Source organism: Eutrigla gurnardus (genome assembly GCF_963514095.1).
Source record: "Eutrigla gurnardus genome assembly, chromosome: 5".
NCBI classification, from domain to species: Eukaryota; Metazoa; Chordata; class Actinopteri; order Perciformes; family Triglidae; genus Eutrigla; species Eutrigla gurnardus.
In genome coordinates, this window is record NC_139919.1 from 27,956,852 (window position 1) to 27,978,857 (window position 22,006).

General features: G+C 46.5%; 1 protein-coding gene across 1 annotated transcript in view; it reads left to right on the forward strand.

The window, feature by feature from the left end:
* Positions 1 to 21,188, forward strand: part of tenm1 (teneurin transmembrane protein 1) — a 151,882-nt gene extending 130,694 nt beyond the window's left edge. Inside the window, exons 23-37 of the mRNA XM_084010195.1 lie at positions 86 to 169; positions 617 to 811; positions 4,457 to 4,544; positions 6,141 to 6,337; positions 7,515 to 7,828; positions 8,401 to 8,573; positions 9,823 to 10,067; positions 10,786 to 11,079; positions 12,519 to 12,763; positions 13,498 to 13,640; positions 15,340 to 15,551; positions 15,700 to 16,001; positions 16,311 to 17,017; positions 17,649 to 17,791; positions 19,132 to 21,188. Coding sequence (XP_083866321.1) covers positions 86 to 169; positions 617 to 811; positions 4,457 to 4,544; positions 6,141 to 6,337; positions 7,515 to 7,828; positions 8,401 to 8,573; positions 9,823 to 10,067; positions 10,786 to 11,079; positions 12,519 to 12,763; positions 13,498 to 13,640; positions 15,340 to 15,551; positions 15,700 to 16,001; positions 16,311 to 17,017; positions 17,649 to 17,791; positions 19,132 to 19,887 — 4,098 coding nt within the window. The 3' untranslated portion in view covers positions 19,888 to 21,188. The remainder of the gene's footprint in view (positions 1 to 85; positions 170 to 616; positions 812 to 4,456; positions 4,545 to 6,140; positions 6,338 to 7,514; positions 7,829 to 8,400; positions 8,574 to 9,822; positions 10,068 to 10,785; positions 11,080 to 12,518; positions 12,764 to 13,497; positions 13,641 to 15,339; positions 15,552 to 15,699; positions 16,002 to 16,310; positions 17,018 to 17,648; positions 17,792 to 19,131) is intronic.
* The last annotated feature ends 818 nt before the right edge of the window (positions 21,189 to 22,006 follow it).

The following is a 22,006-nucleotide window of genomic DNA, read 5'->3' on the forward strand; positions in this document are numbered from 1 at the left end:
TCCTAATGTTTGATAGAAATACATTTATACTGTGTGTGTGTGTGTGTGTGTGTGTGTGTGTGTGTGTGTGTGTGTGTGTCCACAGGTGCGTCTGGAGTGGCCGACCGACCTGGCCATCAACCCCCTGGACAACTCCCTCTACATCCTGGACAACAACATCGTCCTGCAGGTAGAGAATCAGTCCCGAACGTGTGTGAGAATGAATCCTCAACCTGTTTCTTATTCAAGCGTGAGCTTTTTTTTCTTTTTTTTTTGCACCACGGAGAAAGCTAGAGTATTGTTTCTCACAATTTGCAGCGCTGTCTTTTAAGGTGCGTTTAGACTGCTGACATAAAATAAGGGGAACGAGCACCCTGATGGAAAAGAGAGAGAGAACAAGCTATCAACACTCTATGCAGGAATTGTTTTTAAGAAAATGTCACTCTGGTTTTGCTTGTTACACGAAAACTCGTTCTCCGAAATTAATGACATGTCTGTGTTGAGTGTGTCTCTAATGAAAACCCAATGAGTCGTTAGATGACGTAGGCTTAGGTGTGGCGATGATTGATGTGCTGGAAAGTGTTTACTGGAAGCAGTCTCTCGTCTACATGCTTATGTTGTATTTGTTGTAAACCAGGTATCAGAAAGCCTCCAGGTGCGTATCGTGGCGGGCCGCCCCATCCACTGCCAGGTCCCCGGGATCGACCACCACCTGGTCAGATGGGCAGCAGTGCGCGCCACCCTGGAGGCCGCCAAGGCCATCGCCCTCTCCCACCTGGGCACGCTGTTCATCGCCGAGACGGATGAGAGGCGCATCAACCGCATCCAACAGGTCACTGAAACCACCATGCAACTATAATCTATAATCAACTGATCTGATATCAGCCATCAGGGTCCTATTTTCACCCAAAAATGTTGCACTAGACACCCGTAAAGCCACTGCTTTCCTCATGCTTAAGTGTCACCCATGTGTTTTTATATGTCGCTATGCTACTAGCATCTTAACACCCTCCAACATCTGCAGCAGGCCCTCTTACGAAAGCCTGCATAGCTGTCCAACACATCGTGGAGCCCCTGCAAGAATGTTGTTTTCTATGTTTCTAGCACCCTGACAAACAGGAAGAGACACCTCAGTTGTAACTGACAGCCGCCATCCATCTGGCCTTATGACACCAATGTTCAACCTTCACACTTGTTGCATCACCGTGGTCGGCTTGTTTGCTGCGGTCACAGACGCTGCAGAAAAGTCAAATCATCGCAGAAAGTTTTCACTTTTGTAAAAAAACGAAACAAACAAAAAAAACGGGCCATTTGGGCACATGCACCACAAAGATTGCCTGCTGGACTCAATCAACAGTCCCTTTGTGGTCAGCAGCACCACGCTGAGTCCATGTGGAGGCAGGCGGGGACATTAAAAAAGCCTCGCATGCCTTTTTGATGGAGACTGAGCCGCCATGTTAGATAGAGCAATGAAGTCTCTATTTGTCACTCTTATTTAACGCGTCATATTAATCCGGCATCATTCATGTAGAAAGAGTCAGAACTACAAAAAGTAATCTTCAGAATACGACTTGATGGATATGAGCAGAAGCAGAAGTCGTCTCCTTTCAGAGTGAATGAGACGGTTTTATGACGAAGAACGAGCATTAATGACAGAAGCTGACGTAGACGCAGATTGATGCAGGAAAATCTAGATGAAGTCACACAAACGAGCTGTGCACAGGTACAGACTGACAGTATGGATTATATTTTTCTTAAGTGACACACAAATGAGCCGCTACAGTTCACCTTAAATGCTTGACAGCTGCTGCATTTTACACTGTTTAGCCAGCAAGTCTTATTTTTCCATTATGAGCAGCCACAACAAGTAGTTAGGCTTTAGCAGTGTGTCAGCTCTCTCTCTCACACACACACACACACACACACACACACACACACACTTGGCTATAACAACAAGGGCCACACACCCATAACCAATATGTGTTTAATTTTATATTTAATCTCGCAGGCCGGGAAGTTATTGAATATGCATGATATCGGAGCTTTGAGGTGCATTAAAATCACAATCATTCCACTGAAAATTAGCTCTGTTAGCGACTGCGTTTTGTTTGTTTTCCATTAAGGGAAAATTGCAGGAACTTGTTTTCCTTGAAGCCGGCGCAATATTGAAGTTGGAGCGTTTTCATCTCAACTTTTCAAATTCACGCCTTTGTCTCCGAAGAAGCCATTATTTTAAATCAAAAGCTCTTCTTTCTCCTGCTGCGAAGTGAGACATGATTAGGATGACTCAGTGTTTCCTGCAGGAGTTTGTGTGCGACGGTGGTGGGTGGACCATCGGACCACCGGGGGGGCTCGGGGGGGCTCCTCTTGGAAGAGAATTATGTACATTTTAAAGTTAAATGCATCAGTCTGGGGTCTTTGAGACCCAAATGAAGACGATAGATGTATGAAGATCTGATCTCAGTCCAGCCGTGGTGAAATGTAACGTACATTACTAGTAATCAGCTACTGTTTAGTTACTTGAGTATTTCCATTTGATGTAACTTTCTAATCCACTACAGAGAAATATTGTTCTTTTAACCTCACTGCATGTATGTGACAATATTATTATTTACCTCAAATACAAAGTACAATATTTACATGACATAAAATATATGCAATTGTCATAAAAATTTGAAAAAGACACAAAAATAGTCTTTGATATCACTTTGTCAGATCCTTAATGCATAATCTAAATGAACTAATAAACAATAATGCATTATTAATTAGTATGTAGCTTAATTAAAACTCTTTAAATTACCTCTATGTTTACCAGCTGCAACATTAAAGTGATGAACACAGTAATTCATCAATCATTATGATCTAATGATACAGGCCTACCGTTTATACATCATACATAAGGAGTATACTTTTGGTACTACTCTGGTGAGTCGGGAGTATGAAAAGATTTTTGGTTCATTATGAAACGGCGGCGGGTCAGAAACGCTGCCACAGTCTGGATAATTAACTGACTGCAGGACGTAGGAGTATTTCCCTTTCTTGACCAGTTAGGATTGATCTTCTTAGATGCTTGATAAAAGACAGATTGAGGTCATCACATTTCAAAGGAGTTCAACATTTTGGGAAATACACTTAATGGCTTTCTTGCAGAGAGTTAGATGAGAAGATCGGCGCTGCTTTCATGTCTGTACGGTAGAAGGCTCTGTTAGCTTAGCCACCAGCTAGCCTCGCTCTGTGAACACCGCTGACTTAAATCTGCCTGCCAGGGTTCTCCACGCTCTAATTAAACACCGTGTTGTTACACTTTTGTTTTATGTCGGGATTAACCTTAATCCTACAGACAGGGGTCCCCGCAGACCCCCAGACACCGGTGTTTTATTCCATCAGTCCACATTTTCACGACTTTGTCAATGAATGTGTTCTTAATTACTTTGTATGGTTGTTTTCTGTTTTAATTAGTGCTTTTAGGGAATGTAGTGGGCTCCTGGGGCAGACAACAGGACCCACTTCTGCCTCTGCTACTTTAAAAGATGGGAATCTCTATTGAGTTCATGTTTATCTGTTTAGATGACATTAATTACATAATTAATCATGTTTCTTACAGTAGTTTATTGGCGGCCGGCCGTCCTTGTATGTTAAATATGTTGGAAGAATTGAGGGTTGAAGGAGAAGTTAAGAAACGTTACCTCTAGGGGTGAGTATTGGCAAGAACCTTGTGATACGATACGGATAACGATACTTTGGTCACGATACGATACGTATCACGATATTGCGATATAAATAAAGATGAAAACACAAGTACCTGTATATGTGCATCAGATGATATTGATCAGAGGAAAAATTGAGTCAAAATTATTTCATTCAAAACAGCCTCCATTTTATTAATTCCCATGAAATTCACTGGAATAAATATTGAAAATAAAATGAAAAAGGATAAAGTACTGCATTCTTTTTTTTTTTATCGATCTTTGGAGTTTAAAAATCTATATTGTATTGGGCGGCAAAGTATCGCGATATATTGCCGTATCGATACGTTTACCCACCCCTAGTTACACTCGGTTAGTGTAGCAGGACTCACCTTCATCCACAGTCAGGACATCCGGTTTAATTCCTTTGGAGAGCTGGATTTCTGGTTCCATCTGTCAACAAAGACCCATTTACCCCCTGAAGACACATCACTCTTTTGTTTTTCTTTAAAAAAAAAACAACAAAAAAGCCCCTGAGATATCATCTTCATTGTCTGTTTTGGTTGAAGCAGCAGCAAACAAACAGCCGAACATATTGTCAACATTTTAATATCATTAATTTGTTATTCCAGCTCATGTGTTTTTTTTTCCTTTATGAAATGCCATCATCTTGTTTGTCGGAGAGATTAGACGTAAAAAAAAAAAAAAGAAGTGATTGATCATTGTCCTCTTTTGAATAATAATCTCCTGCAGCATTTGACGTGTTTTTCTTTTTTGTGAATGCTTCCCAGGTGTCAACCAACGGGGAGATATCCGTTATCTCCGGAGCCCCCACAGACTGTGACTGTAAGATAGACCCCAACTGTGACTGCTTCTCTGGTGGGTCATCACACACACACACACACACACACACACACACACACACACACTCACAGGATTAAGTAATGTGAAAGTATTAGGTTATGCCTAATAGGATTACAGTATCAAAAAACAACATGTGACTGCACTTAAAATTCTTATCTGATCGTATCATACTTGGCCTGCTTCAGACGTACGAGGAGGGAAACAAAACCAGAGCGTTTTTAAAAAAAGCTTTGACATAACTTTAATTAACTCAAACAGTCAGTGTGTCTTGATATTGACCGATTAGATCTCGCCGCCCGTGTGTGTGTGTGTGTGTGTGTGTGTGTGTGTGTGTGTGTGTGTGTGTGTGTGTGTGTGTGTGTCCCTGCCGGCCGATGATTTTATCAAGCCGAGCTGGAGAGGAACTTTTTCTCTCTCCACTGTCTCCTCCACTGTTTTCTTCTCCACTTGAAAGTGTCTAAATAATTCAGTTCAGATGGAATTTTAATATCGGAGGAGGGCCATTTCGCCCCGTGATAATGATGTTTGTGTAAATGATGACAAAATATACAGGAAAGAAATGACTATAATGTCGCCATGAAAAAGTAAGTGAAGGTAATTTGACTGTGTGAATGCATGAGTGTGTTGGGTTCACCAAACGTGTGTGTGTGTGTGTGTGTGTGATGTATTTGTATTCAGGGCGAGATTCCTCCTCCAGCTAAATTTCAGGAGGAACCATCCTGAGAGAAACCTTTCAAATCCATTTAAATTACAGCTGCTGAAAGAAAAAGCCACTCGTCTGCTGAAGATGCTGATGCTTTTTAACCGCTTGGTGTATCATGGAAGAGCACCTGAAATCTTAGAAACGGGAGGAGGAAAGGACCAAACAAATAAACCGGTGTTCTTTTGACAGTTGGCCCACGCTTTTATTGTAAGTGTCAGAGGATGTGGATTTATCATTTAATTCCGCTCATAAAATCAGCTTTTCTATTCAGAATGGAGGGAAGTGTCTCTCCCGTGCCACAAGCCAATGGCTTGTAACCGTCTTCTATTCCTTGGGTTTGTACTTTGCATATTTTCAATCATGTCTTGCTGTTAACAGATGATTACTCTCTTCAGAGGCCCCCCCCCCTCCCCCGTTTCCCTGCGCCGTCGACGGTCGCCCAGCGTCTTTGAACGTGCACACACATGCGAGTGCACGACCCCGCAAATACAAACAGACATGAAAGCACGCACGCATAATGTGCATGCTGTCGGGAGATAAAAATGCCACCCCGCTGGCTGCCGCGGACCCAAGCCGAGGCCCCGGGGGCCCCCGCTGCTGTCAGCATCTAAAAGGGGGCCTCACCCGGCTGTTATCCCCGCCGGGCCACCGCTGACGTCGGCCGCCGCCGCCGTCCGATAAGGCCGAGGTCACGATCAAGGTGGTGGTAGACGGGGGACATCCCAACAAATCCACGTCCTGAGCCGAAGTGATAAACGCTTAAGCGGCACCATGGGATCCTCACGTTTCTACCAGACGGGACTTCTCTTCCCTCTGAAGAATAATTTGAATCTCTCAGCGTGGTCATATCTGAGGTGGCGCTCACTCAAAAGAGGTAAATAACGTCTTTTTTTGTTTTGTCTCGTCAGGTGACGGAGGATACGCCCGCGACGCCCGTCTCAAAGCCCCCTCCTCTCTGGCCGTGGCCCCCAACGGCACCCTGTATGTGGCCGATCTGGGCAACATCCGGATCAGAGCCGTCAGCCCCAACCAGCCTCAGCCGAGCCCAGCCGGACTGATGGAGATCAGCTCTCCTCTGGACCAGGAGCTCTATCTCTTCAGCCAGGTGCTCAGTCCTCACCGTCTGTGGATGAAATAGTGTGTTTGCATGTTAAACGTCTCATTACATTAGAGTGCTATATCTCACTTCTGGTCAGAATGGGGGAAACCTCTTCATGAACACCATTAATGTCACAGTTTACATGATTTCTCTTGAATGTTTCGTCATTGTTGCTGTTCCGAAGTTCACACTTTGTTATAATAATAACACGATTCACACAGAACTACATTAAAATGGGTTCAGCTACACAAAGCAGTTCTTTCTTAGGGATCAGAGTATTTACACCCGGTAATGCTAACTCGACAACGCTAACATTAGCTCGCTGGTGTGGTCCGACACACATCTGGCCTTAAATAATGATGTAACCTATTACAATATAATCGGTTATTCCTCTCTCATTCTGCAGCGCATTAATAAAACTAACTCTGAAACGCTCATCTACAAACTAGGAGGCCACTCGGAGAGGGCAGACCCTCTGCCAGGGCCATGCAATGTTAATGAAACTGAAAAATAATTAGTGTATCTGCCCTGTGAATCCGATCGCTCCAAAAATGTAATTGGTTCCTCCAACATCGGTTGCATGAAAATCACTGACCGAGCCAAAAACATAACCTACATTTAAACCTTCCATTTAGCGTGTTCACCTCCTGTTTGTATGGTCAACGCTTTTAAAGTTTTCTTTCCCTTTTTTAAAGAAATCATACATGATATTCCTGAAAACAAATGCCTTTCAAATCAAAAAAACTGGAGTGCTGAAACTCAATGAATCCTGAAGTCCTGAACTGCCCCATAGATAATGAACTGAATGAAAGATGTCCTCGAGGACGATCATCGGTAACTCTTCAGATCGGATAAAGCTCACGTACAAACAAAGAGAAGAAACATTCTGCGGGTCCACACAGGATCTATTAACGTCACAAGTTTGAGACTAACTTCTCTGGTTTCCGGCACATGTTCACACATATTTATGGAACTTCCCTCATCCGTGGAAATAACAGTGGAATTCGTTTCCCTTTAAGCGTTAATGGGACAACACAATTCAGCAAATGGCTCATTTGAAACTACAGTAACTAGTCGTTTCTGAGAACATTACGCTCAAACGTATTAACGGAGTTACAAACAACCGGCGGGGACCCAATCCTGACGACCGTCTCTATCTCTTCTTTTTTCTACCCGACGACAGAACGGCTCCCACATGCACACCAAACACCTGATCACCGGCCACTTCCTGCACAACTTCTCCTACGCCGCCGACGGCCAGCTGTCGGGGCTGACGAGCCGCGACAACCACGGGCTGCAGGTGAGGAGGGACGCTCGCGGCGTGCCTCTCTGGCTGGCGTTACCTGGCGGACAGGTGTACTGGCTGTCTCTTAGCAACAGCGGAACACTGAGGAAGGTGTCAGCCCAAGGCCATGACATCGCCCACATCACTTACCATGGCAACACAGGTCTCCTAGCAACCAAAAGTGATGAGAACAGTTGGACCACAGTTTATGAGTAAGTCGGTTTTTCTCTCTCTCTCTCTCTCTCTGCTTATTGTGCTCTCTCTCTCTCTTGCGTGGTTGCTTGACTCTGAATGGCCCAGGATTGGATGTATGTGCATGCGTTTAGATGGGAGCCACAGCTTTATGTGCACGCTGTGAAATGTGAGTGCCATCTGGTGGTAGAGGATCACTGCAGGGAGCTGGAGAGACTTTCTCTTTTTTTTTTAACTATCTAAACTTTACTTAAGTGACGGATTATCTGAAGGGCGTCTCTGCAAGCCTTTGATCACACGCATGTTTAATATCACACATAACGTACACTCACAAAAAACACATCCATCTGAGTTATGCACTGCCGGCCGAGTCCCTGTCTCAAATTCCACAGCTGGATAATTACACATATAAATCATAGTTGACAGTTGCTCTGTGCCGATGTTTGTGTACGACGGGGGGAAACGGAGTGATAGTGGGTATGCATGTGTGTGTGTGTGTGTGTTTGCAGCTCTGTTCATTTATCTGTGTGTGTGTTTGTGTGTGTGTGTTTGCGCTTGTTCATCGTTGTCTTTTGTGTTTTATTCTCCCAAGGTACAACGGCGAGGGCCGCGTGACCAACATCACCCTCCCCACCGGTGAGGTGAGCGGTTTCCACGGCAACCTGGAACGCTGGTCTCGGGTAGAAGTCGAGGCGTCAAACCGCGAGAACTTTGTCACCAGCACCAACCTGTCCGCCAGCGACACCATCTACACGTTCCGACAAGGTACACGGCGCCGCCGCCGCGCCGCGTGTTTGCTGGGGGTCGGTAGGAACGTCGGTTATCTGTAGGAAAGACACGCTGCGTGTAAACAGGAAAGATATAACCCCTCATCTGGCTTACCACAAATGTGCCAAAAGGCCGTTTATGACTCATCTGGAGGGGGGGGGGGGCATAGACAACACACACAGGGCGCACTGTAAGGGCATAGTGATGTTTAAAAATGTATGACTGGCAAACTGCAGTAACGTGGCTGTTATTCTGCTCAGGTCAGCCACGCTGACCTGCAGCAGTATTTTATTATTTCTTTATTCTCCTTCTTCGTCGGCTGCACACGGGAGAATCGCAGCTGCGAAAAGGAATTCTTCCCTTTCTATGAATTATTCACGTATGGATTTGAAATGACCTCTTTTACGTAACCGCACTAATGGTCAGTTTAAAATAAAAAAAATAAAAAAAAAACATTCCAGGCAGACGCCTGTGAAAACGCCTTAATGACCGCGGGAAGAAAAAGAGAAAAAAAAATTGGTGGAGAGGGCAGAGATGAGAAGAGAAAGAAAATGAGAGTGGAGTGGAGCAGGCGCTCATGGGAGCAGTTTCCTCTCATGTCATCCCTTTAATTGCTTTCTAGCAGTTGTCACAATGACAGGACTGCAGGGGGAGAAAGGCTGCTCTAACACACACAGATACACTCGCACGCTGGCGGCCATGTGCCCAGCCTTACAGTATGACAGCTGAGATGACCGCCTATTTTAGAGTGCACCCCCCCCACACACACCTTCCATTTTACATCCGCCACACAAAAAACCTCCGAGGCAACAATAACCATATGTACAGAACGAGGTTTTATCGTGGTGGAGGGAATATAAGTTACTATCCGGTTTATTAGCTGCGTTAAATTTGATGGTTAAAATATAGTTTTATCATCTTTTTTTATTAATTTACAGTTATTGTGTGAGGAGTGGTGAAGGCGTGAGACAACGTGATGCTGGCATGTGTGTGAACGTGCTGTATTTTAGGAATGAAACATGTTTACTGTATATAAAGGGTGTGAACATCAGCCCTTCCATTTCCCCTTTATCTCTGTCTTTTCTCTCTTCCTCTTTTTTTGATGCTGTCTAAGATACATTATGTTGCAGAGAACTCAATGAATTCAAGCATCCATACAAAAAGCAGTAGTCTGCAGCTGTGTCTCATGTTTCTTTTCTCAAGACTGATGTTTTCACACTTGGTTTTTTGTGTGCGGCCCACCCAGACCACGCTCAGAGTTCATACAGGGTCAGCGCCGACGGCTCCTTCCTCGTCACGCTGGCGAGCGGGATGGAGCTGTCGCTCATCACGGAGCCCCTCCTCCCCGGAGGCGCCGGGGGAGGAGTCAGCCCCACGGCCAGCCGCTGCAACATCAGCCTGCCCGGAGACCACGCCCCCAGCCTGATCGAGTGGAGGCAGAGGAAGGAGCAGAGCAAGACCAACTACAGCACTTACGAACGCAGGCTCCGGGTAAAAAAATAAAAACGATAAATCAACTTACTCTTCGGCTAAAATAGAAAAAAGCTCAGTTGTCAGAATTCATTACGTTTGCAAAGACGGCGTGCATTAATGTGCCATGACACCAGCCACATATCACGGAGACCTGTGTGAGTAGGTCAAACTACATCTCCCACCTTGCAAGTAGGTAACCAGAAGTTGTGCAATCTGACCTTTACACCCTCCAACAGAGGAAATGTCACCTCTAAGTGCAACCCGTTCAGGGAATCTTCCATTTGAGCCAAACTGGAGAGCAGTTTGAACCGTGACGTAGCTTTTTTTGATGTTTTGTTTTGATTGATGGTGAGCTAATAGGTCAAGTGACTCAGAACCTGTTTAGCTTTACGTTCCACAAATCACACACGCCGACTGCTACTCGTTCTCCCTGGCACAGAAAGCACAAACAGGACATTTTATCTGATGCACACTAATTAATTAGCAAATCCCCAGGCCTCCGTTCTTCACTCGTTCACAAGGCAATTTATTGTTATTATGCAGGTCCAGTCTGTTCTAAATGTCACAGTTAATTCATCTAAACTAATGAAATCTCTGCTCGTCTCAGACACGCCACTTCGTTTATATTTGGTTGTCCGTGCCCTTATTTATAATTGATGGCGATTATGAAGCAGTAAAAATTAAAAAACGTTTTGTTCTTCCCCACGCTGACGTTTTAAGTGATGTACTTTTTCAGGCACACAACAGGAACCTGCTGTCCATAGACTTCGATCAGAGCACCAGAGTGGGGAAGATCTACGACGACCACAGGAAGTTCACCCTCCACATCCAGTACGACTGGCTGGGCCGGCCCGTGGTCTGGTCCCCCAGTAGCAAATACACCGAGGTGAACGTCAGCTACTCTGGCGGCGGCCTGCTGTCGTCCATCCACCGCGGCGACTGGTCGGAGCGGCTGGAGTACGAGAACGACAGGGTGGCGTCCAGAGCCTGGGTCAACGGCAAGATATGGAGCTACACGTACGCCGACAGGGTACGATGAGCTCATTCTCTTTTGCTTGTTCGCAGAAATCTCAATACATCTGCTCTTCCTTTGTTCAGGTTTATTGCAACTGAAAGCAAAACTAACACCAGACGTGTGAAAAAAAATGAAAGAAACGATTTGACAAGAGTTTCAGATAACTTCCTCCTCCGTAGTGCTAACCGTCTTTCAGTTTGAGGCAGCCTCTGGGTTTCCAGTCATTTTACTTAGCTGTGAAAAATCAATTTGCAGAGTGAAGATTATGTCAGACCTCCAGACTTTTCTAAATCAGTCGGCACGTATAGCTGCATGACTAAGCGACGGCACCGTCGCTTTGAGAGCAGCCGACGTGTTCATTGTGAGGAGTCACGTAACTCCAGCAAGTTTCAAGGCTCCTTAACTTGATTTTCACAGAGCGGTGAAAAGAAAAGGTGCTTTCCTCAAAGAAGTTTTTACAGCATATATATATATATATATATATATTACAGCAAATAATGTAAGGCCCATGTCATTTATTCTGCAAAGGGAATAAAACATGCAAAGAGGTGTGTTCTTTCAAGTGTGTGACAAAGCCCAAAGCCACCAGGAGCTCTAATTTCGTCCTTGGAATTAATTGAATTATTTAATGAAATGATATTCAGCCAGAACTATATTTCATGTCAGCTTTTGATCTAAGACTAAATTAGAGCATAAATGAGCTTATATTACAGGACCATCTAGAACCTGATAATACCTGCATGTTTTATTAATGCATTAATATTATACCTCAGAGTTAAACAGAAAGGTATTTTTACACACTACACTATTTTTTACTGCAGTTGAGACTGTTCAAATATATACAGGACTGCAGGCACACATTTTTTAAAGCTTTGCCAGAAAAGGACATAAAAAATTCAACAGTAAACAAAGTTGCTGATTTGCCCAAAACTCCAGTTATGGTGATGTGTTCCTTTTTCCACTCCAGGTGATAGAGATAACATTTTTAACTAATGGGTATCATCATGAAACCTCCCCAGGTGATTACTTGCATTGTGGCAATTATGTCTTTGTTTTACAAGTTTTCTGAAATTGTATGTTTAAATATGTAAATGACACATTATCTCGCGCTAACTCAGACGCGACTAGACCAAGTTTTAGTGAAATGAACACCTAAATGTGATGTTTGGATCGTTCCAGTAGCTCCAGTTCCTCATAATAGTCCCTAACTCTCAAAATTGACAATTTTTTGGAGAAAAAAACGATGTTTTTGCCTGAAGTGTCTGGTCTTAAATAGCCTCCAATGATTATCTGAGAAGTGAATGGTCCTCAAGCTCAATCCAAGGTTGTCTCTGAAGTTTTCTCTGAATGATATTGAAATACAAAAGAAAAAAAAGGCACATTGCACACCAGAGACGCCACAGCCTTCTAACTCAGACCTCTGTCTGTCTGTCTGTCTGTCTGCGTTCCTGCAGTCCATTATGCTGCTCCTGCACAGCCAGCGGCGCTACGTCTTCGACTACGACCAAACGGACCGCCTGGTTGCCGTGACGATGCCCAGCATGGTGAAACACGCCCTGCAGTCGCTCCTGTCCATCGGCTACTACAGGAACATATACACTCCCCCCGACAGCCAGGCCTCCTTCATGCAGGACTACACGCTGGACGGCCGCCTGCTGAGGACTCAGTACTTGGGAACCGGGCGGAGCGTCATCTACAGGTACGACGCGCCGCGCAGGAAAATAAATCACCGGCTTTTTCTTTAATCGGTCGGTTTGAGGAGGCAGCGCAGTGTGGAGGAGGTGACATTGGCGACAAACTTGGAGGCATTATGCATCTTGGCACCGTAGCCAGCCAGCCGTATAAAAACAGAACACTGATTGGCTTGATGAAGGTGCTGTAATTAAAGGCTAATCTCAGGAATTTAAAAAGGCCCCATTACAGGGCCCGAGCTCTGGCTGACACAGAACGTGCCACACACCCAGCTGTCCCCACAAATGACTCTGATTGGACTAATGGGGAGACTGATTAAAGGTCATATTTTTTATCATCACACTATGTCGGACACCACTGATCTGATTTTGATGAAAGTCGGAGGACTGATTCGGGCAGTGTTCTGGCATTTAACATTTTTAATACTCATTGGCTCGATGGGGACACTGTAATAAACGGCCCTATCCTCGCCGTTTGAAAGGCCATAACTGCCGCGGCACCCGGTTCGATTTTGATGAGATGTTGAAGGATGATGCAACTTGTTCCTAAATGGCCCGAGGGGGTCTTTGTATTATTCATGAGGTGTTTACTCATACTGAAGTTCAAATGTTTTACGGTGAATTTGAAGCACCGGTTCCATCCACACTTCTGTCATACTTACTTACAACTACTTTAGTCATCCATCATGTATTTCTATAATTCCCTTTTCTTCTACTTATTCAAAGTTGTTTGTTTTCCCAGGTACACACCGGCGGCGCGGCTCTCCGAGGTGGTTTACGACTCCACCCTGGTGACCTTCACTTACGACGAGGCTTCTGGCACCGTCAAGACCATTCATCTCACCCATAACGGCTTCATAAGCTCCATACGCTACAGGCAGACGGGTACGTATATGCACGTGCACTTGGGGCACATGGCAGGCCGAGGGGGGAGGGACGGCAGCGGGTTTAAAATATTTACAATGTGCAATCAGTCATCTTTAAATGGGTCATTTAAAAAGATCTATATCCGGGCATAAAAACGTCTCACGGGCGCGACTCGGAGCATCTGTGCTGTGACGAGACTGCGTGATCATGCATCTCCAGACAGATTTGTCGAGAGGTGTCAAACTCCGCCGTCTGAGTCAGCCGCCGCGCTGTTCCATCGGAGAATCACACGCCACGGCTAGAAGTGTGAATAGGGCTGAGCATGTTTGTGTCGAAGCCAGTGTGGTCAACCACAGTCATCAATATGAAACCCCTCCTAACCCCCCCGCCCACCCCCTCTCAGCTCTTAACCATGCCGTTACCTCTGCAAAGCAGCCTGATCAAAATGAATGCAACGTATGGTGGTCTACGTGTGGATGTACTAAATCCACCCGCATGTGAACGTTTGTTCGTGTTTGCATGTCCGCGTAGGACAGGAAACCACCAAATGTTACCCGAGGGCCGTCAATTATCACCCTAATACGGTGACGATTGTTCCATTTCCGATTTGGGGGTTGAGATGAATTCGGAAGCACTTGCAGTATCGCCGGGGTAATGGCGGTGCCGGCGATGGGGCGGCCGATACGTTCGGATACCTTCATTGTTAATACAGTTCAGCAATTCCCTCAAGTTACGGCGTCTTTCCAGGGTCGTTGAGAGCTGCCGCTTCACTTCACACGGCTTTGTGATTGGCTCGCCGCGATCAGGTGCCACTAATCTGCGTGGCACAGCTGTGTGTGTGTGTGTGTGTGTGTGTTTATCGCTTTGCCCTCACTGTGAATAGACTCTCACCTTCCTTTAACTGATCTCATTTCAGCAGAACAAACGGAGCCTTGGAGAGAGGAGAGATAGTGGTAATTGTCCCCCGGGAGGAGACAAGGAAGACTAGGGAACCAAAAGGAAGTAGAGACGGGAGATATAGAGAGGTAGGCGAGCGGGAGGAGGAACAGAAAAAAGTGTAGGGAAAGATGACAGCTTGAGGAAGTGACAGCCTGAAAACGGGAGACGAACAGACTGTGAGTTCCCCAGGGCTACAGAGAAAGCCTCCACCTTGCTTTCAGTGCTGCTGCCATTTTTCCCATTAGCGCAGGTTTAGAATCAACATTCCACGGAAAATAAAAATAGAAGATGTAACGCCGATCCAGCTCTCCACAGTCTCCAAAGCAACACACTTAGTCATTTTAACTGCAATCAGAGTCATCTCAAATAGCACCGTAATGGCGTTTCATTAGCAGGGCTGGTGTGTTTTTTGTGTTTTTTTTCCCCAAACGGTTGGAAAGAGCTGTAGCAGCGAGCGCCGCCGAGGTGATGAATGGATGTTGTTAAAGTTGATGTTCTGACATTAGGGAGCACATTGGTCCATCATGGCTATTGTCTTTAGATTTCATTATCTCTCCATATTAAAGGTCACTGCTGGAAATGCCATAGAGGTGTGGGGATAGTTAACGCCGAATGGATGGCACCGCGTGTGTCCCTGTTAATGATGTTGAGTTAGTCCTTGATTTGAATTCATTAGGAAGGCTTGTGAAGGCGGCGCGACGGCCATTTGTGCAAACTCACATGTGGTGTGTGTGTGTAAACCATGTGTGTGTGTGTATATATATATTCCTCTGCTTAGGTCCTCTGACAAGTCGTCAGATCTTCCGCTTCAGCGAGGAAGGCTTGGTCAACGCCAGGTTTGACTACAGCTACAACAACTTCAGAGTGACGAGCATGCAGGCGGTCATCAACGAGACCCCCCTCCCCATCGACCTGTACCGCTACGTGGACGTGTCGGGGCGGGTCGAGCAGTTTGGAAAGTTCAGCGTCATCTTTTATGACCTCAACCAGGTAGGGGACTAACACATAAAAAACATAAAGCACCAGGGTTGGGGATCGAACCGCCAACCTTGTGCTCTGGATGTTTTTAGATTAAGGGTTCAAATCCTCTACGAGTTAGCATCTTTCAGCTCTGGTTTTAACCCGGTCTCATGTCCAGGTGATCACCACCCACCTGATGAAGCACACCAAGGTGTTCAACTCCTACGGCCAGGTGGTGGAGGTCCAGTACGAAATCCTCAAGTCCATCGCCTACTGGATGACCATCCAGTACGACTCGGCGGGCCGCACCACCACCTGCGACATCAGGGTGGGCGTGGACAACAACGTGACGCGCTACACGTACGAGTACGACGCCGACAGCCAGCTGCAGAGCGCCTCGGTTAACGAGCGACCGCAGTGGCGCTACAGCTACGACCTCAACGGGAACATTAACCTGCTCAGCCACGGGACCAGCGCTCGGTGAGTAGTGTTATTACATGTGTTAGTAGCCTATTGTGGGCCTTTCTAGCAGCATGGCAATGGGAAATGTACACTTCTGATGCATAATACATTAAAGTCAGTTACAGCAATCATTTCCTCCTTCCAGATTCTTAAATGAGATGATTTGCTGCTTTCATTCTATCTATCTAGAAAAAGTAATTTCCCTCGGGATCAATAAAGTGTATCCATCCGCCCATAAACCTCGGCTCAAACTTTTCTCCGCTTGGTGCTTTTACTGGTAGGTTTTTATAAGTTCACAGCTGTATTAACGTACAAACCCGGTTCCAGGCTGACGCCGCTGCGCTACGACCAGCGGGACCGCATCACGCACCTCGGCGAGCTGCAGTACAGCGTGGACGACGACGGCTTCCTCCGCCAGCGGGCCAGCGACCTCTTCGACTACAACTCCAACGGGCTGCTGACGCGCGTCTTCAACCGGCCCGCCGAGCGCTCCGTGTGGTACCGCTACGACGGGCTGGGCCGCCGCGTCGCCACCAAGAGCAGCCAGGGCGAGCAGCTGCAGTTCTTCTACGCCGACCTGTCTCACCCCACCAGGGTCAGCCACCTGTACAACCACAGCAGCAATCTGATCACGTCGCTGTACTACGACCTGCAGGGCCACCTCATCGCCATGGAGCTGAGCAGCGGCGAGGAGTACTACGTGGCCTGCGACAGCGTGGGGAGCCCGAGGGCGGTGTTCTCCAGCAAGGGCCGCCTGGTGAAGGAGATCCTCTACACCCCGTACGGAGAGGTCTACCAGGACACCAACCCGGACTTCCAGCTGGTCATCGGCTTCCATGGAGGCCTGTACGACCCCCTGACGCGGCTCGTCCACCTGGGCAGGCGGGATTACGACACGCTGGCCGGCCGCTGGACGTCGCCCAATCACGAGCTGTGGGCGGAGCTGAGCAAGGAGCCGAAGCCGTTCAACGTGTACGCCTTCAAGAACAACTGTCCGGTGGGCCGGGTGGAGGAGGTGACGGAGTTCACCACAGGTGAGATTCACTCGCTCACGCGCTGATACATTCACAGCACGTTACAGCACACACACACACACACACACACACCATGAGCAGGCCACCACGCAGCTCACCTGTGGTGAGAACAAAAAGAGAGCCGACGTGACAGACAGTGTAGTGGAAACAGAAAGGACAGCCGTGCCTCTGATCAACTTGTTTTTATAACACACGCTGTCGTGTTTTCATTCCCTCTGTCTGTCAAGAACACACTGTTTCCCCCCGAGAGACCCGGGCAGAGACTCGGGGAGGAACGAGATGGAAGAGGAGAGAGCGTGAGGATGAATATGGGATGTTGGCGCTAGGCAGTGTGTCCGTCTGCTTAATGGAAGCTTCATTTGGCCCGTCACGTTTTCCTGCAGCAGGAGTGTTTATTACAGAATGTGTTTGTCAGGGAAACTCCGGCCCGACCGCCTCGTACTACAATCATATAGTGTGTGTGATTTCCTGTACGAGGTGTTGTTTGCCTGGCCTTATGACTTTGTGTTGTGCTTCACAGTATACACGTTATATTCTATAACTTTCTCCCTCAGTGCAATTTTCTCTTTTTCTTTCTGTCTGTGTGTGTGTGTGTGTGTGTGTGTGTGTGTGTGTGTGTGTGTGTGTCTAGACATCGGTAGCTGGCTGCAGCTATTTGGTTTCCAGCTTCATAATGTTGTCCCCGGCTTCCCGAAGCCTGAAGTGGGCAGAATGGAGCAAACATACGAACTGATGAAGACCCAGACCAGGACTCAGGACTGGGACTCCAGCAAGGTGGACCAGCAAGCCTCTCTATACTTATTCTAATATGTGTGAGGACTTAGTTGAGGTTTTCCTGAAGGGCAATATGGTGGAAATCTCCATCATGCAATAAATATGTTTCCAATGTCAGTCTGAGTGCTGCTGTAATCAGTCGACCAACCAATGAATCAATATAAAATGTACATTTTTAATACTTAATTCATGTTACATCTTAAATATCTGTTTTTATCCGTTTCATACCATTTTAAATATATAACTTTATTGAATATATTTAAGAATAAAAATAATAAAACTCACAAAAAGAAGGGATTTTCAGATTATTTAATTATTATTATTATTAGTATATGAATACTTTATATAAACTCTAATTTATGGGAAATAAATAAATGTACAGTGTAATTAACTAGTCCACAACAAAACTGCAGATATGAAAATACATAACTTAATTAATTAAATTATATTATTTCAGTTTTAATTAATTTGATTGACTCTATTATTTTGTTTGATTAATTTAATAAGACAATATGATCTTTTCTACGACAGCAAAGAAGACTATGGAAGCCCATTTGTGCCAGTAACATAAAATAAATAAGAGAAACAACCCGGCCTTGTAATGGAGGGAAAAAAAGTTTTTAAAAAACTTTATCAAAAATATGACAATAACAAAGTATCTCAAATTAACAAGAAATGTTCTTGTGAAGTCATCATTTTGAGAAACGTATTTATTATTTCAAGAATACATTTTGCATCACATTGGCAGAAGTGGGCTTCCATAGATTCAGACATTTTGCCGAGTGATGTCAGTCGTACAGGGCATCGTTTAATAAACACAAACTGTTTGAATAGAAGCAGTGATCTGGGATCTGACTGTAGAAGGTCCGTTATTTCGGACACCCAGCACTTGGATGTCAGGAAAGTTATAATCTGACTCCCCTTCTGCGGCCCTCAACGATTGTGATTGGTTATTCAAGAAAAACAAACAAGCCAGGGGTGATTTTTTTTGTAGTTTTTTTATTCTAATCCCCAGAATGATAATGTGTCGAGCCTGAGGGGCTTTCCGCAGTGCTGACACAGCGCTGTGGAGCGAGATCTGGCTGTGTGAGACTCGGAAAGTAATAACATTAATTATGGCTGCATTCCACTTCGTTTCGCTACGTACGCAGCAAACACTTGGTGGTAGGAAACACACGACGGGTGTTACAGATAACATTAATTACGTGTTTGAGATGTGTGACAACACCCACAATACCCTGAAACTCTGAAAGGAATTCAGCCATCATGTATTTTTATTATTTTCAAGCTTTTTCCTGTTACAAGTCATGTGACTCTGACGACTGCTCTTTGGTTCCCAGGTGGTTTTGGGGATCCAGTGCGAGCTGCGGCGACAGCTGAGGAGCTTCATCTCTCTGGAGAGGTTACCGCTGGTCTCGGAGCCCGTCGGCTCCACCTGCCACAGGCCGACCCGCCCGCCCCCCTTCGGCTCCCGGCCCTCCCTCCTCGGCCCCAGCATCCGCTTCGCCGTCTCCCACGGCCGCGTCAGCGCCGAGGTCATCGGCGTGGCCAGCGAGGACAGCCGGCGCGTGGCGGCCATCCTGAACGGCGCCGCCCACCTCAGCGGGCTCAGCTTCACGGTGCACGGCTGCGACACCCACCACTTCCTGCAGTCCCGGCCCATCGAGGACGACCTCGCCCTGGGGCTGGGCGTCGGCGGCCGCGTGCTGGAGAGCGGCGTGAACGTGAGCGTGTCTCAGATGAGCGCCACGGTGAACGGCAGGACTCGACGATTCGCCGACATCACTCTGCAGCAGGGGGCGCTGTGCCTGTGCGTGCGCTACGGCGGCAGCGAGGAGGAGGAGAGGGCGCGGGTGAGGGAGGAGGCGAGGAAGAGAGCGGTGGAGGGGGCGTGGCTGAAGGAGAGGAAGCGGGTGGATTTGGGGGACGTGGGGAGCCGGCCGTGGAGCGAGGCGGAGAAGCAGCAGCTGCTGTCCGGAGGGCCGGTCCAGGGCTACGACGGCTACTACTCCCTGCCTATAGAGCAGCAGCCGGAGCTGTCCGACTGCCCCTCCAACATCCACTTCATGACACTTAGCGAGGTGGGGGGCAGGTAACAGAGACCCAGAGCAGCCCCCCGCCCACCAAAGACTGCCTGTTTCTACTCTACTCTGATTTGTTCTACTGTTTCTATACTGTATCAAAAAGAGGAAAAAAATGGAAGACAACGACAAAGAAGAACAGGAAGAGAGATCCGAGGGGAAAAAAATGATTTCCAAATGCCTTTAATTGTGACAAAATGATGGTATTTTATTATTATCGTCAAGTTCTCCGATTTCTAACAGTGGCACAAGCAGTGTGGTTTGGCTGTGGCTTTGCTTTTTGTATCCCGACTGGCCGACGGACTGGACCCCGACCGGACCGACCGACCCAACCGACCGACGGACTGACTGTCTGTCATTTTTGCTGTTTCAACACTGTTTCATCGTTTCTTTGGGGGATTCACTGAACTGTTAGAGATGAAGACTTTAGGATTCGCCAGTGAATAATCCGCTTCGTGACTCAGAAAAAAAAAAACCAAGAGCTCTCCGGTTGCCATTTGAGTTCCCCACATGGTTTACCTCGGATATACTATCGTTTACATATTGTGTAAAGAGAGGCCTTGTCAGCTCTTGACACTCCCCTTTAGAGGAGGAAGCCTCTGCTGGGTTTTTCCTGCCTCTGGTGTGCTCCAACAGTAGTTTGTATGAGTGTGTATACTGAAATCAAGAATGTACATAGCCAGTGCTTTCACACTGAAAAAAGTGCTCAACTGGAAATTCTGTTGTTCATAAGTAAGTGTCGGTATCGTTAATCAATAGAAAAACAGTTACATTTTTGCAAAGAATTATACATGGCTATAGTAAATATTCTCGCTGAAAAATCTGACTTTATTGGGTTACAAAGCTGATTAAAGTTATTATGTGTGAATTATCCAGACTGCTCTCTGGGATTTCATCGGCATTGTCGCTGTTTCTTTTTCACACTCTCTCTCTATCTCTCTCTATCTCTCTCTCTCTCTCGTCTCTTGCGCCTCTTTGTTCTCCTTTCTGGGGAGTTTGTAACTTTCGAATCTGTGCTGTCATTATCACCCATCGTTATGGCTCAAACCGAGTTATGCACGAAAAAAAAACCTGCGTCTGTCAGAAGAAGAAGAAGAAGAAGAAGAAGAAGAAGAAGAAGGAGGGGGAGGAGGAGGAGGAGTACAGAGGAAGAGGAAGGGGAAAAAGAAATGTGACAGCTGAGGCTCAGCGAGTGGGTGGTGAGTGCAGAAGGGGCAGGACCTGGAGTTGGCTGTGCTGTTCTCTACAGCTTGTCTCCTCTCATTAGGAAATGCCAATCAGACTACATGTGAACTACTTCCAAGCCCCCCCCCCCCCCCCCCCCCCCTTTAAAAAAAACACAAGTTATAAAAGAAAGTTTGTTTTTCCTGTTTTTTTAATCTAGCTACCACTAATCCACCTCCCCATCCGTCTGCCTCCCCTCCCTCCCACCACCACTCCACCATCTGCCCAACATTAATTGTTTTGCGTTTTTTTTTTTTTCCTCCTCCTGGGCCGCGTGAGGACGACCGAAGAAACCCCCACAATGCATTGCGTTCCCAGGTGACGGCGCTCCCGACTACACACACACACACCCATGCAGCCTCCCTTCTCTGAACCGCATGCTCCCGTTAGATAGTGTCCGACCTCATCTCGGCGGTGAAAAGACGGAGGGTCCGGTTGCTAGGAGACCGCTGCTGAAAGAATTGTCTGGCTGAATGGATGCTTCGCTTTTCCTTTTTTTACCAGCAGCCGTAATGTCAATCAGATGAATGACATCTCTCTGTCTCTCTCTCTCTCATTCCTTCTCTCTCTCTCTCATTCCTTCTCTCTCTCTCTCTCTCTCTCTCTCATTCCTTCTCTCTCTCCCTCTCTCTCTCTCTTATTCCTTCTCTCTCTCTCTTATTCCTTATCTCTCTCTCTCTTATTCCTTCTCTCTCTCTCTCATTCCTTCTCTCTCACCCCCTCTCTCTCTCTCTCTCTCTCCCTCTCCCATTCCTTCTCTCTCTCTCTCTCTCTCTCTCTCATTCCTTCTCTCTCTCCCTCTCTCTCTCTCCCATTCCTTCTCTCTCTCTTATTCCTTCTCTCTCTCTCTCATTCCTTCTCTCTCTCTCTCATTCCTTCTTCCCCCCCCCCCTCCCTCTCTCTCTCTCTC